The sequence below is a fragment of the Oncorhynchus gorbuscha genome, linkage group LG19 (genome assembly GCF_021184085.1).
Source record: "Oncorhynchus gorbuscha isolate QuinsamMale2020 ecotype Even-year linkage group LG19, OgorEven_v1.0, whole genome shotgun sequence".
Taxonomy (NCBI): Eukaryota; Metazoa; Chordata; class Actinopteri; order Salmoniformes; family Salmonidae; genus Oncorhynchus; species Oncorhynchus gorbuscha.
This window is the reverse complement of record NC_060191.1, coordinates 4,522,999-4,540,393: the sequence shown is the minus strand read 5'-3', so window position 1 is coordinate 4,540,393 and position 17,395 is coordinate 4,522,999. Positions and strand designations below refer to the sequence as shown.

The window sequence follows — 17,395 nt, the reverse complement described above, 5'->3', positions numbered from 1 at the left end:
CCTTATCTGTCTGTCTCAACCGTCTTTCTCTCTCTCAATCTCCTGTATCCTTTCTCATATCTCTCCTTCCCTATCTACTTTCTCCTCTGTCTCTCTTTGCTTCTCTGTTCCGTCTTCATCGGTTCATCTAATCTGTCTTTCTCTCTCATCTTGTTTCATTCGTACTTCACTCTCTTACTTTTGTCTCCTCTGCCACTGTCCTTTTGTTTTTGCTGTTTTCTCTTCCCTCTGTTTACTTTGTCTGTTCTGTCTTTCTCACTCTTATATTAGTTCTGTCTTCCTCTGCACTGCTTTTTGCTCTGTCATTAGTTTCTGTCTCCTCTCTTCAGTCGTCTTTCCTTTTCCTGTTTCACTGTCTGTGGACTTTATCCTTCCTTCTTCGCTCTCTTCTTTACCTACAGTGGATCTTCCTCTCCCTCTTTTCCCTTAACTCCTTAATTCCCTCTCTTTTCTGAGTTATGGGGAAGACAGAGTTGTACTCTGTGTATAAGAGCTTCCTGGACTGTCTCTGCCTCTCTGTGAGTACCCATCTGCATCTTCCCTCCTCTTCTTCCTCGTCTGCTTCTCTCTTCCATCGTCTCCTTTCCTTCTCTCTCCCCATCCCCTCCTTTCCTCTGCTATGCACTGTTCATATGTTCACTGCCTTTTTCTTAATGTTTGAATTCATTTAGTTGTGTTTTGTGACGTTTGATACAGCTGAGTTTTATTCCTGGCAACCCTTCACTCTCTCTACCTGTTTTCTGCCTCTCTACCACAACTCATAGAGAGAGTGTCTGTGTGTGTGTTCATTCAGTCTCTAAGCTACCCTCTAAGTCAGAGAAAGTTGCCTGCTCAGCACTCTCTCTCTTTCTCTCTGGCTCTCTCTTTCTCTCAGCACTCTCTCTTTCTCTCTCGCTCCCTCTTTCTCTCAGCACTCTCTCTCTTTTCTCTCGCTCCCTCTTTCTCTCAGCACTCTCTCTTTCTCTCTCGCTCCCTCTTTCTCTCAGCACTCTCTCTCTTTCTCTCTGGCTCTCTCTTTCTCTCAGCACTCTCTCTCTTTCTCTCTCGCTCCCTCTCTCTCAGCACTCTCTCTCTTTCTCTCTCGCCCCCTCTTTCTCTCAGCACTCTCTCTTTCTCTCAGCACTCTCTCTCTTTCTCTCTCGCTCTCTCTTTCTCTCAGCACTCTCTCTTTCTCTCAGCACTCTCTCTCTTTCTCTCTCTCTCTTTCTCTCTGGCTCCCTCTTCCTCTCAGCACTCTCTTTCTCTCTGGCTCTCTCTTTCTCTCAGCACTCTCTCTCTTTCTCTCTGGCTCCCTCTTTCTCTCAGCACTCTCTCTCTTTTTCTCTCGCTCCCTCTTTCTCTCAGCACTCTCTCTCTCTTTCTCTCTCGCTCCCTCTTTCTCTCAGCACTCTCTCTCTTTCTCTCTGGCTCTCTCTTTCTCTCTGGCTCTCTCTTTCTCTCAGCACTCTCTTTCTCTCTCGCTCTCTCTCTCAGCACTCTCTCTCTTTCTCTCTCGCTCCCTCTTTCTCTCAGCACTCTCTCTTTCTCTCAGCGCACTCTCTCTTTCTCTCAGCACTCTCTCTCTTTCTCTTAGCACTCTCTCTTTCTCTCAGCACTCTCTCTCTTTCTCTCTGGCTCCCTCTTCCTCTCAGCACTCTCTTTCTCTCTGGCTCTCTCTTTCTCTCAGCACTCTCTCTCTTTCTCTCTCGCTCCCTCTTTCTCTCAGCACTCTCTCTTTCTCTCTGGCTCCCTCTTCCTCTCAGCACTCTCTCTCTTTCTCTCTCGCTCCCTCTTTCTCTCAGCACTCTCTCTTTCTCTCTGGCTCTCTCTTTCTCTCAGCACTCTCTCTTTTCTCTCTCGCTCCCTCTTTCTCTCAGCACTCTCTCTTTCTTTCTCTCTGGCTCCCTCTTCCTCTCAGCACTCTCTCTCTTTCTCTCTCGCTCCCTCTTTCTCTCAGCACTCTTTCTCTCTGGCTCCCTCTTCCTCTCACCACTCTCTCTCTTTCTCTCTGGCTCTCTCTTTCTCTCAGCACTCTCTCTCTCTCTCGCTCCCTCTTTCTCCTTGTGATGTTCTGATATTAATAACAGTCTTAGAATGTAGATGGAAATAGTCACAGAGCTGCCTCATGTAGGCCAGCCAGTCACATGACATTTCTCATTTAGGCCCGTAATACCAGGACAGGACAGGGAGAGGGTTTAGGGCTCCACTGTACTGTATGTACAGATAACATAGTCTACTACTGACAGTCCACTAGTGCATACTCTGTTTAAGTGCAGTTCAGTTCACCAGTTCAGTTCCAGGTGGCAGTCCCAAGTCATTACATTCATCAGGAATGGACTGTTTTCTTAAAGAGTTAGGAGGAGCCTGTGGAATTGGATAACATCATCGGGGGCTTGCAACTCTAGTCCTCAGCTTACAAGCATTTTAGATGATTAAGCAGCTGTTATGTCAGCTGTGTGTGTGTGTTATTGAGAGGCTCAGTCCAACAATGCTGATGACTTTTGCCCTGTTGTCCCCTCCTCTAAACCCTTGACCCCTGACCTCTGACCCCTAGCGGAGCAGCAGTGAGGGGCCAGGGAAGAATGTGAAGGCCCCTGATGATGGTCACCTGGCCTACCAGAATGGAGACGTTCTACAAGAGAGATGTAGGCTATGTTTACATCTACTAATCCCTCCCACTATCCTCTAGTCTTCACACATTGAAAAGACAGGATAGGTGAATGTTTTCGAGCCCTCTCATAAAGAGACTCCTCTACTTCCCAGTCTTTAATGGAATCCCCATGCCTCCATCTCTTCATCTTCCCCATCAGATGAGGTTATCAGTCTGTTGGGAGAGGGCACCTTTGGGAAGGTGGTGACGTGTGTGGACCGGCACAGGTATGAGAGGCATTTATAAAATACACATGCACACTCGTAGAGCATCAGCGTGTGCTGGTTGTTAGCTAGCTGTTCTCTCTGTCTCTCTCTCAGGGCTGGGGCACGTGTAGCTCTGAAGATCATTAAGAACATGGAGAAGTACAGACAAGCTGCTAAACTGGAGATCAATGTCCTGGAGAAAATCAACGAGAAAGACCCACACAACAAACAGTACGGAGTCTGATGGACCAGTAGAAAGTTTGAGAAGTTGTTTCCCTCACCTTCTGTGGCTTTCTCTTTACTTCTCTCCCCCTCCTCCCCTCCTCCTCTCGCTCTCAGTCAATGTGTTCAGATGCTGGACTGGTTTGACTACCATGGTCATGTGTGTATCTCCATGGAGCTGCTAGCCCTCAGCACTTTTGACTTCCTGAAGGAGAACAACTTCCTGCCGTACTCTATGGATCACATCCGCCAGATGGCCTACCAGATCTGCCTCGCTGTCAACTGTGAGTGTGTCACACACATATCTGTATGCCCATGTGCATGCTGCTAGCTCTCCAGAACCAGGGTTGGTGGTGACTACTTCCATAGACTATGACATTACTTACCAGGGATTGTTTTGTGTCTGGTATTGGTCTCTTTGACCAGAAGAGGGCGCTGGTTCATTGATGAAGCTCAGTCTACAAGCCTAAAACTCAACTCTGGGCCTCAAAGCCAGTTTCACTGCTTTTTTCATAGTTCCGCTCTAATCAGGGACTGATTTAGAGCAATTAAGTATCAGGTAGAACAGAAAATCAGCAGGCTCCGGACCTCGTGGGGTCAGAGTTGAATAGCGCTGGTCTACTACATACTGTAGAGGAACTATGGGCAGCAAGTGCAACGCTGGGCAGTTTCACCTTGGCTGTCCAGGTATTATCATGATGGATGCATGGTTTATCTGTTTCCCTCTGCAGTTCTCCATATCAACAAGCTGACCCACACTGACCTCAAACCTGAGAACATCCTGTTTGTCAACTCTGACTACACCATCACTTACAACGCTGAGAAGGTGAGAGGGAGGGGGAGGGCTTTATCCTTCCTTCATCACTCTCTTCTTTACCTACGCTGTATCTGGGGGTTTCTCCTTTGGGCAAAAGACCGTCCTCTGTCCTCTCTCCTCTGTCCTCTCTCATCTGTGACCCGGAAACCGATGAGTGGTCGAGGAGTGTGTCAATTTATTAGTAGGCAAAGAAGAGTGTCGTCCCCTCCTCGATAGCCACTTTTCATTGAGGACACTCGTGTCTACAGTATCCTACTGCAGAAGAGTTTTGACATCTGCCACACCCCATTGGAAATATACCACACCCCATTTGAAACATACCACACCCCTTTGAAATATATATAAAAACATGCACACTTTTAAAAACAATATGCTACGTATTGTTTTAACCATAAACTGTTTTGCATCTTAATTTGTTTTGATCACTTTAAACATTTATTTTGGGATCCACCCCTGTAAACGTCATTTTCCTGATGAGTGGAGAAGGACCGTCTCATTTCAACCCCGGTCACTCTCCTTGCTAATCCTCCGAGATGAACTTTGACCTTTTTCAAAATGAGGCGAGAGAGGACATTACTTACCAGGACGGAGGATAGAGGGCGGAGGATAGAGGACGGAGGATAGAGGGTGGAGGATAGAGAGGACGGAGGATAGAGGACGGAGGATAGAGGACGGAGGATAGAAGACGGAGGATAGAAGACGGAGGATAGAGGGCGGGCGGAGGATAGAGGGCGGGTGGAGGATAGAGAGAGGACGGAGGATAGAGGACGGAGGATAGAGGGCGGAGGATAGAGGACGGAGGATAGAGGACGGAGGATAGAAGACGGAGGATAGAGAGGGGAGGATAGAGGGAGGAGGATAGAGGGCGGAGGATAGAGAGGGGAGGATAGAGGGCGGAGGATAGAGGACGGAGGATAGAGAGGACGGAGGATAGAGGACGGAGGATAGAAGACGGAGGATAGAGGACGGAGGATAGAAGACGGAGGATAGAGGACGGAGGATAGAGGGCGGAGGATAGAGAGAGGGCGGAGGATAGAGAGAGGACGGAGGATAGAGGGCGGAGGATAGAGGGCGGAGGATAGAGGGCAGAGGATAGAGGACGGAGGATAGAAGACGGAGGATAGAGAGGGGAGGATAGAGGGAGGAGGATAGAGGGACGGAGGATAGAGAGGGGAGGATAGAGGGCGGAGGATAGAGGACGGAGGATAGAGAGGACGGAGGATAGAGGACGGAGGATAGAAGACGGAGGATAGAGGACGGAGGATAGAGGGCGGAGGATAGAGGGCGGAGGATAGAGAGGACGGAGGATAGAGGACGGAGGATAGAAGACGGAGGATAGAGGACGGAGGATAGAGGGCGGAGGATAGAGAGGACGGAGGATAGAGGACGGAGGATAGAGGGCGGAGGATAGAGAGGGGAGAATAGAGGGAGGAGGATAGAGGGCGGAGGATAGAGAGGGCGGAGGAGAGAGGGCGGAGGAGAGAGGCGGGAGGAGAGAGGGCGGAGGATAGAGGGCGGAGGATAGAGGGCGGAGGATAGAGAGAGGGCGGAGGATAGAGAGAGGACGGAGGATAGAGGACGGAGGATAGAGGGCGGAGGATAGAGGGCGGAGGATAGAGAGGGCGGAGGATAGTGGGCAGAGGATAGAGGGCGGAGGATAGAGGGCGGAAGATAGAGAGAGGACGGAGGATAGAGGGCGGAGGATAGAGGGCGGAGGATAGAGGGCGGAGGATAGAGAGAGGACGGAGGATAGAGGGCGGAGGATAGAGGGTGGAGGAGAGAGGGCGGAGGAGAGAGGGTGGAGGATAGAGGGGCGGAGGATAGAGAGAGGACGGAGGATAGAGGACGGAGGATAGAGGGCGGAGGATAGAGGGCGGAGGATAGAGGACGGAGGATAGAAGACGGAGGATAGAGGGCGGAGGATAGAGGGCGGAGGATAGAGGGCGGAGGATAGAGGGCGGAGGATAGAGGGCGGAGGATAGAGGGCGGAGGATAGAGGGCGGAGGAGAGAGAGGACGGAGGAGAGAGGACGGAGGATAGAGGATGAAGGAGAGAGGGCGGAAGAGAGAGGGTGGAGGATAGAGGATGAAAGAGAGAGGGCAGAGGATAGAGGACGAAGGAGAGAGGGCGGAGGATAGAGGACGAAGGAGAGGGCGGAGGATAGAGGATGAAGGAGAGAGGGCGGAGGATAGAGGGAGGAGGATAGAGGACGAAGGACGAAGGAGAGAGGGCGGAGGATAGTGGACGGAGGATAGAGGACTGAGGATAGTGGATGCAGAAGGTATGCAAATCTAATGGATAAAATGCCTGTATCTTCCTTTCCCCTCCTTTCTTCTTGTCTTCTTCTTTCCCCCTCTCTGTCCCCCTCGCTCTCTGCCCCCTCTCTCTCTGCCCCCCTCTCTCTCTGTCCCCCTCTCTCTCTGTCCCCCTCTCTCTCTCTGTCCCTCCCTCTCTCTCTCTCTGCCCCCTCTCTCTCTGTCCCCCCACCTCTATTTCTCTCTCTCTCTCCGTCCCCCCTCTCTCTCTCTGCCCCCCCCACCTCTATTTCTCTCTCTCTCTCCGTCCCCCCTCTCTCTTTGTCCCCCCACCACTATTTCTCTCGCTCTCTCTGTCCCCCTCTCTCTCTGTCCCCCCTCTCTCACTTTGTCCCCCCCACCACTATTTCTCTCGCTCTCTCTGTCCCCCCTCTCTCTCTGTCCCCCTCTCTCTCTGTCCCTCCCTCTCTCTCTCTCCATCCCCCTCTCTCTCTCTGGCCCCCCACCTCTATTTCTCTCGCTCTCTCTGTCCCCCCCTCTCCCTCTGTCCCCCTCTCTCTCTCTGTCCCTCCCTCTCTCTCTCTCCCCCCTCTCTCTCTCTCTGTCCCCCACCTCTATTTCTCTCGCTCTCTCTGTCCCCCTCTCCCTCTGTCCCCCCTCTCTCTCTGTCCCTCCCTCTCTCTCCCCCCCCTCTCTCTCTCTGCCCCCCACCTCTATTTCTCTCGCTCTCTCTGTCCCCCTCTCCCTCTGTCCCCCCTCTCTCTCTGTCCCTCCCTCTCTCTCTCCCCCTCTCTCTCTCTCTCTGTCCCCCCACCTCTATTTCTCTCGCTCTCTCTGTCCCCCCCTCTCTCTCTCTGCCCCCTCTCTCTCTCTCTCTCTCTGTCCCCCCCTCTCTCTCTGTCACCCCCTCTCTCTCTCTGCCCCCCTCTCTCTCTCTCTGCCCCCCCTCTCTCTCTCTGTCCCCCTCTCTTTCTGTCCCCCTCTCTCTCTCTCTGCCCCTCCCTCTCTCTGTCCCCCCTCTCTCTCTCTCTGTCCCCCCACCTCTATTTCTCTTCTCTCTGTCCCCCTCTCTCTGTCCCCCCTCTCTCCCCCCTCTCCCTCTGTCCCCCTCTCTCTCTGTCACCCCCTCTCTCTCCCTCTGTCCCCCTCTCTCTCTGTCCCCCTCTCTTTCTGTCCCCCCCTCTCTCTCTCTGCCCCCCCTCTCTCTCTCTGTCCCCCTCTCTCTCTCTGCCCCCTCCCTCTCTCTCTCTGTCCCCCCACCTCTATTTCTCTCGCTCTCTCTGTCCCCCTCTCTCTCTCTGTCCCTCCCTCTCTCTCTCTCTCTGTCCCCCCCTCTCTCTCTCTCTGTCCCCCCACCACTATTTCTCTCGCTCTCTCTGTCCCCCCTCTCTCTCTGCCCCCCCTCTCTCTCTGCCCCTCCCTCTCTCACTCTCTGTCCCCCCTCTCTCTCTCTGTCCCTCCCTCTCTCTCTCTCTGTCCTCCCCTCTCTCTCTCTGTCCCCCCACCACTATTTATCTCGCTCTCTCTGTCCCCCCTCTCTCTCTGTCCCCCTCTCTCTCTCTGTCCCTCCCTCTCTCTCTCTCTCTCTCCCCCCCCCTCTCTCTCTCTGTCCCCCCCACCACTATTTCTCTCGCTCTCTCTGTCCCCCCTCTCTCTCTGCCCCCCCTCTCTCTGTCCCTCCCTCTCTCGCTCTCTGTCCCCCCTCTCTCTCTCTGTCCCCCCACCTCTATTTCTCTCGCTCTCTCAGAAGCGGGATGAGAGGAAAGTGAAGGATACAACAGTAAGGCTGGTGGATTTTGGCAGTGCCACGTTTGACCACGAACACCACAGCACCACCATATCTACACGCCACTACCGTGCTCCTGAAGTTATTCTGGGTAACCTACACACATCACACTCACACACTCTAATCTTGGACTATTGGCTAGCTGAACATGTGTTACTGTTCCAACTCAGAGCTGGGCTGGAGTCATCCGTGTGATGTCTGGAGTATCGGCTGCATCCTGTTTGAGTACTATGAAGGCTTCACCCTATATCAGGTACTGTGTGGACGTGTCTGTGTGGACGTGTTTAACTATACTATACTATACTATACTATACTATACTATACTATACTATACTATACTATACTATACTATACTATACTATAGTAAACAAACAAACATTTGACCAACTGGGGACATTTTGTTAGCCCCCACAACATCAAATGTTATTTCTAGGGGGTTTAGGGTTAGGAGTTAGGGTTAGGAGTTAGGGTTAGGAGTTAGGGTTAGAGTTAGGGTTAGGGTTAGGAGTTAGGAGTTAGGGTTAGGAGTTAGGGTTAGTTTTAGGGTTATGGGTTAGGATTAAGGTTAGTGTTAAAGTTAGGTTTTGGGGCTAGGGTTAAAGTAAGGGTTAGAGTTACGGTTAAGGGTTAGGGGTTAGGGGTTAGGGGTTAGGGAAAACAGGATGTTGAATAGGAATGAATTGTGTGACCCCACAATGTTAGTTACAAAAGACTGTGTGTGTGTTTGTTGTTTGTGTGATACAAGTGAAAGTGAACTAAGTTGGGAGTTTATAGCTTCTGCTGACCAGTGTTTGTGTTTGTCTCAGACCCATGAGAACCAGGAGCACCTGGCCATGATGGAGAGAGTACGGGGACCTCTCCCCTCTACGATGATCTGCAAGACCAGGTAACACATGATGACAGTTACACACACACATACACACTCCTCACAGACACACATACACACTCCTCACAGACACACATACACACTCCTCATAGACACACATACACACTCCTCATAGACACACATACACACTCCTCATAGACACACATACACACTCCTCACAAACACACATACACACTCCTCACAAACACACACATACACACTCCTCACAAACACACATACACACTCCTCACAAACACACACATACACACTCCTCACAAACACACACATACACACTCCTCACAAACACACATACACACTCCTCACAAACACACACATACACACTCCTCACACACACACATACACACTCCTCACAAACACACACATACACACTCCTCACACACACACATACACACTCCTCACAGACACACATACACACTCCTCATAGACACACATACACACTCCTCACAGACACACATACACACTCCTCACAAACACACATACACACTCCTCACAAACACACATACACACTCCTCACAGACACACATACACACTCCTCACAGACACACACACACACTCCTCATAGACACACATACACACTCCTCACAGACACACATACACACTCCTCACAGACACACACACACACTCCTCATAGACACACATACACACTCCTCACAAACACACATACACACTCCTCATAGACACATACACACTCCTCATAGACACACATACACACTCCTCACAAACACACATACACACTCCTCATAGACACATACACACTCCTCATAGACACACATACACACTCCTCATCCTCAGACACACACACACACTCCTCACAAACACACACATACACACTCCTCACACACACACATACACACTCCTCACAGACACACATACACACTCCTCACAAACACACATACACACTCCTCACAGACACACATACACACTCCTCACAGACTCACAGACACACATACACACTCCTCACAGACACACACACACTCCTCACACATCCTCCTCATAGACACACATACACACTCCTCACAGACACACATACACACTCCTCACAGACACACACACACACTCCTCATAGACACACATACACACTCCTCACAAACACACATACACACTCCTCATAGACACATACACAGTCCTCATAGACACACATACACACTCCTCACAAACACACATACACACTCCTCATAGACACATACACACTCCTCATAGACACACATACACACTCCTCATAGACACACATACACACTCCTCACAGACACACACACACACTCCTCACAGACACACACACACACTCCTCACAGACACACATATACACACTCCTCACACACACACATACACACTCCTCACAAACACACACATACACACTCCTCACACACACACATACACACTCCTCACAGACACACATACACACTCCTCATAGACACACATACACACTCCTCACAGACACACATACACACTCCTCACAAACACACATACACACTCCTCACAAACACACATACACACTCCTCACAGACACACATACACACTCCTCACAGACACACACACACACTCCTCATAGACACACATACACACTCCTCACAGACACACATACACACTCCTCACAGACACACACACACACTCCTCATAGACACACATACACACTCCTCACAAACACACATACACACTCCTCATAGACACATACACACTCCTCATAGACACACATACACACTCCTCACAAACACACATACACACTCCTCATAGACACATACACACTCCTCATAGACACACATACACACTCCTCATAGACACACATACACACTCCTCACAAACACACACATACACACTCCTCACACACACACATACACACTCCTCACAGACACACATACACACTCCTCACAAACACACATACACACTCCTCACAAACACACATACACACTCCTCACAGACACACATACACACTCCTCACAGACACACACACACACTCCTCATAGACACACATACACACTCCTCACAGACACACATACACACTCCTCACAGACACACACACACACTCCTCATAGACACACATACACACTCCTCACAAACACACATACACACTCCTCATAGACACATACACACTCCTCATAGACACACATACACACTCCTCACAAACACACATACACACTCCTCATAGACACATACACACTCCTCATAGACACACATACACACTCCTCATAGACACACATACACACTCCTCACAGACACACACACACACTCCTCACAGACACACACACACACTCCTCACAGACACACATATACACACTCCTCACAGACACACACACACACACACACACTCCTCACAGACACACACACACACACTCCTCATAGACACACAGACACACTCCTCACAGACACACATACACACTCCTCATAGATACATACACACTCCTCATAGACACACATACACACTCCTCATAGACACACATACACACTCCTCACAGACACACACACACACTCCTCACAGACACACACACACACTCCTCACAGACACACATATACACACTCCTCACAGACACACACACACACACACTCCTCACAGACACACACACACACTCCTCATAGACACACAGACACACTCCTCACAGACACACATACACACTCCTCACAGACACACACACACACTCTCCTCACATACACACTCCTCACAGACACACAGACACACTCCTCACAGACACACATACACACTCCTCACAGACACACACACACACACTCCTCATAGACACACATACACACTCCTCACAGACACACACACACACTCCTCATAGACACACATACACACTCCTCACAAACACACATACACACTCCTCATAGACACATACACACTCCTCATAGACACACATACACACTCCTCACAAACACACATACACACTCCTCATAGACACATACACACTCCTCATAGACACACATACACACTCCTCACAGACACACACACACACTCCTCATAGACACACATACACACTCCTCACAAACACACATACACACTCCTCATAGACACATACACACTCCTCATAGACACACATACACACTCCTCACAAACACACATACACACTCCTCATAGACACATACACACTCCTCATAGACACACATACACACTCCTCATAGACACACATACACACTCCTCACAAACACACACATACACACTCCTCACACACACACATACACACTCCTCACAGACACACATACACACTCCTCACAAACACACATACACACTCCTCACAAACACACATACACACTCCTCACAGACACACATACACACTCCTCACAGACACACACACACACACACTCCTCATAGACACACATACACACTCCTCACAGACACACATACACACTCCTCACAGACACACACACACACTCCTCATAGACACACATACACACTCCTCACAAACACACATACACACTCCTCATAGACACATACACACTCCTCATAGACACACATACACACTCCTCACAAACACACATACACACTCCTCATAGACACATACACACACATACACACTCCTCATAGACACACATACACACTCCTCATAGACACACATACACACTCCTCACAGACACACACACACACTCCTCACAGACACACACACACACACACACACTCCTCACAGACACACATATACACACTCTTCACAGACACACACACACACACACTCCTCACAGACACACACACACACTCCTCATAGACACACAGACACACTCCTCACAGACACACATACACACTCCTCATAGACACATACACACTCCTCATAGACACACATACACACTCCTCATAGACACACATACACACTCCTCACAGACACACACACACACTCCTCACAGACACACACACACACTCCTCACAGACACACATATACACACTCCTCACAGACACACACACACACACACTCCTCACAGACACACACACACACTCCTCATAGACACACAGACACACTCCTCACAGACACACATACACACTCCTCACAGACACACACACACACTCTCCTCACATACACACTCCTCACAGACACACAGACACACTCCTCACAGACACACATACACACTCCTCACAGACACACACACACACACTCCTCATAGACACACATACACACTCCTCACAGACACACATAGTATACACTTTGTGTGATTTGTCCTTTCAGGAAGCAGAAGTATTTTCACTGCAGGCGTCTAGACTGGAACGATAACTCCAAGGCAGGACGATACGTCACAGACCACATTAAACCTCTATGGGTAAGTTACCCCTGAGATAAAGACACTCTAACCTGAGACTAGACTGGTAAAGCCTTAGATACTTGACACCTAAAGACACCCGTCTCAACGTCAACAGTGAGGAGGCGACTCCGGGATGCTGGCCTTCTTGGCAGAGTTCCTCTGTCCAGTGTCTGTGTTCTTTTGCCCATCTTAAACTTGTCTTTTTATTGGCCAGTCTGAGATATGGCTTTTTCTTTGCAACTCTGCCTCGAAGGCCAGCATCCCGGAGTCGCCTCTTCAATGTTGACGTTGAGACTGGTGTTTTGCGGGTACTATTTAATGAAGCTGCCAGTTGAGGACTGGGAGGCATTTGTTTCTCAAACTAGACACTCTAACGTACTTCTCCTCTTGCTCAGTTGTGCACTGGGGCCTCCCTGTTATGCAGGTGAATGAGGACCCAAAAGCGACTTGGCGAAAACAGAGTTTTTAATCCAGTAAAGTTACTTTACAAAACAAAAGGCATAATACTACTCGTAATGACGAGAACAGACTGGAGACTTGATCAAGAACTGCAGGTTGCCTCGGGAAGGCACTTGAACGTAGCAGACTCAGACACCTGCTCACCACGCAGCATCTGAGGGAAACACGACACGACAGGGCAATACATAGACACAGCACGGTGAATTATAGACAAGGATCCGACAGGGCAGGAACGGAAAACAAGGAGAGAAATAGGGACTCTAATCAGGGAAAAGGATCGGGAACAGGTGTGGGAAGACTAAATGATTGATTAGGGAATAGGAACAGCTGGGAGCAGGAACGGAACGATAGAGAGAAGAGAGAGCGAGAGAGTGAGAGAGGGAGGGGAGAGAGAGGGATAGAAAGAGGGAAAGAACCTAATAAGACCAGCAGAGGGAAACGAATAGAAGGGGAAGCACAGGGACAAGACATGATAATCAATGACAAAACATGACAGTACCCCCACTCACCGAGCGCCTCCTGGCGTACTCGAGGAGGAACCCTGGCGGCAACGGAGGAAATCATCAATAAGCGAACGGTCCAGCACGTCCCGAGACGGAACCCAACTCCTCTCCTCAGGACCGTAACCCTCCCAATCCACTAAGTATTGGTGACCCCGTCCCGAGAACGCATGTCCATGATCTTACGTACCTTGTAAATAGGTGCGCTCTCGACAAGGACGGGAGGGGGGAGGGAAGACGAACGGGGTGCGAAGAAAGGGCTTGACACAGGAGACATGGAAGACAGGATGGACGCGACGAAGATGTCGCGGAAGAAGCAGTCGCACAGCGACAGGATTGACGACCTGGGAGACACGGAACGGACCAATGAACCGCGGAGTCAACTTACGAGAAGCTGTCGTAAGAGGAAGGTTGCGAGTGGAAAGCCACACTCTCTGGCCGCAACAATACCTTGGACTCTTAATCCTGCGTTTATTGGCGGCTCTCACAGTCTGTGCCCTGTAACGGCAAAGTGCAGACCTCACCCTCCTCCAGGTGCGCTCACAACGTTGGACAAACGCTTGAGCGGAGGGAACGCTGGACTCGGCAAGCTGGGATGAGAACAGAGGAGGCTGGTAACAGACTACTCTGAAACGGAGATAACCCGGTAGCAGACGAAGGAAGCGAGTTGTGAGCGTATTCTGCCCAGGGAGCTGTTCTGCCCAAGACGCAGGGTTTCTGAAAGAAAGGCTGCGTAGTATGCGACCAATCGTCTGATTGGCCCTCTCTGCTTGACCGTTAGACTGGGGATGAAACCCGGAAGAGAGACTGACGGACGCACCAATCAAACGACAGAACTCCCTCCAAAACTGTGACGTGAATTGCGGGCCTCTGTCTGAAACGGCGTCTAACGGGAGGCCATGAATTCTGAACACATTCTCGATGATGATTTGTGCCGTCTCCTTAGCGGAAGGAAGTTTAGCGAGGGGAATGAAATGTGCCGCCTTAGAGAACCTATCGACAACCGTAAGAATCACAGTCTTCCCCGCAGACAAAGGCAGACCGGTAATGAAGTCTAGGGCGATGTGAGACCATGGTCGAGAAGGAATGGGGAGCGGTCTGAGACGACCGGCAGGAGGAGAGTTACCCGACTTAGTCTGCGCGCAGTCCGAACAAGCAGCCACGAAACGGCGCGTGTCACGCTCCTGAGTCGGCCACCAAAAGCGCTGGCGAATAGACGCAAGAGTGCCTCGAACACCGGGATGACCAGCTAACTTGGCAGAGTGAGCCCACTGAAGAACAGCCAGACGAGTGGAAACAGGAACGAAAAGGAGGTTACTAGGACAAGCGCGCGGCGGCGCAGTGTGCGTGAGTGCTTGCTTAACCTGTCTTTCAATTCCCCAGACTGTCAACCCGACAACACGCCCATAAGGAAGAATCCCCTCGGGATCAGTAGAAGCCACAGAAGAACTAAACAGACGGGATAAGGCATCAGGCTTGGTGTTTTTGCTACCCGGACGGTAAGAAATCACAAACTCGAAACGAGCGAAAAACAACGCCCAACGAGCTTGACGGGCATTAAGTCGTTTGGCAGAACGGATGTACTCAAGGTTCTTATGGTCTGTCCAAACGACAAAGGAACGGTCGCCCCCTCCAACCACTGTCGCCATTCGCCTAGGGCTAAGCGGATGGCGAGCAGTTCACGATTACCCACATCATAGTTGCGCTCAGATGGCGACAGGCGATGAGAAAAATAAGCGCAAGGATGAACCTTATCGTCAGACTGGAAGCTGGGATAGAATGGCTCCCACGCCTACCTCTGAAGCGTCAACCTCGACAATGAATTGTCTAGTGACGTCAGGAGTAACGAGGATAGGAGCGGACGTAAAACGTTCTTTTAGAAGATCAAAAGCTCCCTGGGCGGAACCGGACCACTTAAAACACGTCTTGACAGAAGTAAGAGCTGTGAGAGGGGCAGCAACTTGACCGAAATTACGAATGAAACGCCGATAGAAATTAGCGAAACCTAAAAAGCGCTGCAACTCGACACGTGACCTTGGAACGGGCCAATCACTGACAGCTTGGACCTTAGCGGAATCCATCTGAATGCCTTCAGCGGAAATAACGGAACCGAGAAAAGTAACGGAGGAGACATGAAAAGAGCACTTCTCAGCCTTTACGTAGAGACAATTCTCTAAAGGCGCTGTAGAACACGTCGAACGTGCTGAACATGAATCACGAGTGACGGTGAAAAAATCAGGATATCGTCAAGATAGACAAAAACAAAGATGTTCAGCATGTCTCTCAGAACATCATTAACTAATGCCTGAAAAACAGCTGGCGCATTGGCGAGACCAAACGGCAGAACCCGGTACTCAAAATGCCCTAACGGAGTGTTAAACGCCGTTTTCCACTGCGTCCCCCTCTCTGATGCGCACGAGATGGTAAGCGTTACGAAGGTCCAACTTAGTAAAGCACCTGGCTCCCTGCAGAATCTCGAAGGCTGATGACATAAGGGGAAGCGGATAACGATTCTTAACCGTTATGTCATTCAGCCCTCGATAATCCACGCAGGGGCGCAGAGTACCGTCCTTCTTCTTAACAAAAAAGAACCCCACCCCGGCCGGAGAGGAAGAAGGCACTATGGTACCGGCGTCAAGAGACACAGATAAATAATCCTCGAGAGCCTTACGTTCGGGAGCCGACAGAGAGTATAGTCTACCCCGAGGAGGAGTGGTCCCCGGAAGGAGATCAATACTACAATCATACGACCGGTGAGGAGGAAGGGAGTTGGCTCGGGACCGACTGAAGACCGTGCGCAGATCATGATATTCCTCCGGCACTCCTGTCAAATCGCCAGGTTCCTCCTGAGAAGTGGGGACAGAAGAAATGGGAGGGATGGCAGACATTAAACACTTCACATGACAAGAAACGTTCCAGGATAGGATAGAATTACTAGACCAATTAATAGAAGGATTATGACATACTAGCCAGGGATGACCCAAAACAACAGGTGTAAAAGGTGAACGAAAAATCAAAAAAGAAATAGTCTCACTGTGGTTACCAGATACTGTGAGAGTTAAAGGTAGTGTCTCAAATCTGATACTGGGAAGATGACTACCATCTAAGGCAAACATGGGCGTAGGCTTGTCTAACTGTCTGAAAGGAATGTCATGTTTCCGAGCCCATGCTTCGTCCATGAAACAACCCTCAGCCCCAGAGTCAATCAAGGCACTGCATGTAGCACCCGAACCGGTCCAGCGTAGATGGACCGACATAGTAGTACAGGATCTAGATGAAGAGACCTGAGTAGTAGCGCTCACCAGTAGCCCTCCGCTTACTGATGAGCTCTGGCCTTTACTGGACATGAATTGACAAAATGTCCATCAAATCCGCAATAGAGGCACAGGCGGTTGGTGATCCTCCGTTCCCTCTCCTTGG

At 50.2% G+C, this 17,395-nt stretch overlaps 1 protein-coding gene across 1 annotated transcript in view; it reads left to right on the top strand.

The window, feature by feature from the left end:
- The window catches only part of LOC124005452 (dual specificity protein kinase CLK2-like), a 63,602-nt gene continuing 46,207 nt past the window's right edge, over positions 1–17,395 (top strand). The window contains exons 1-10 of the mRNA XM_046314731.1: positions 1–518; positions 2,534–2,624; positions 2,790–2,856; positions 2,950–3,066; positions 3,175–3,341; positions 3,789–3,883; positions 7,877–8,006; positions 8,086–8,168; positions 8,722–8,801; positions 12,944–13,034. Of these exons, the coding sequence (XP_046170687.1) occupies positions 459–518; positions 2,534–2,624; positions 2,790–2,856; positions 2,950–3,066; positions 3,175–3,341; positions 3,789–3,883; positions 7,877–8,006; positions 8,086–8,168; positions 8,722–8,801; positions 12,944–13,034 (981 nt within the window). The 5' untranslated portion in view covers positions 1–458. The remainder of the gene's footprint in view (positions 519–2,533; positions 2,625–2,789; positions 2,857–2,949; positions 3,067–3,174; positions 3,342–3,788; positions 3,884–7,876; positions 8,007–8,085; positions 8,169–8,721; positions 8,802–12,943; positions 13,035–17,395) is intronic.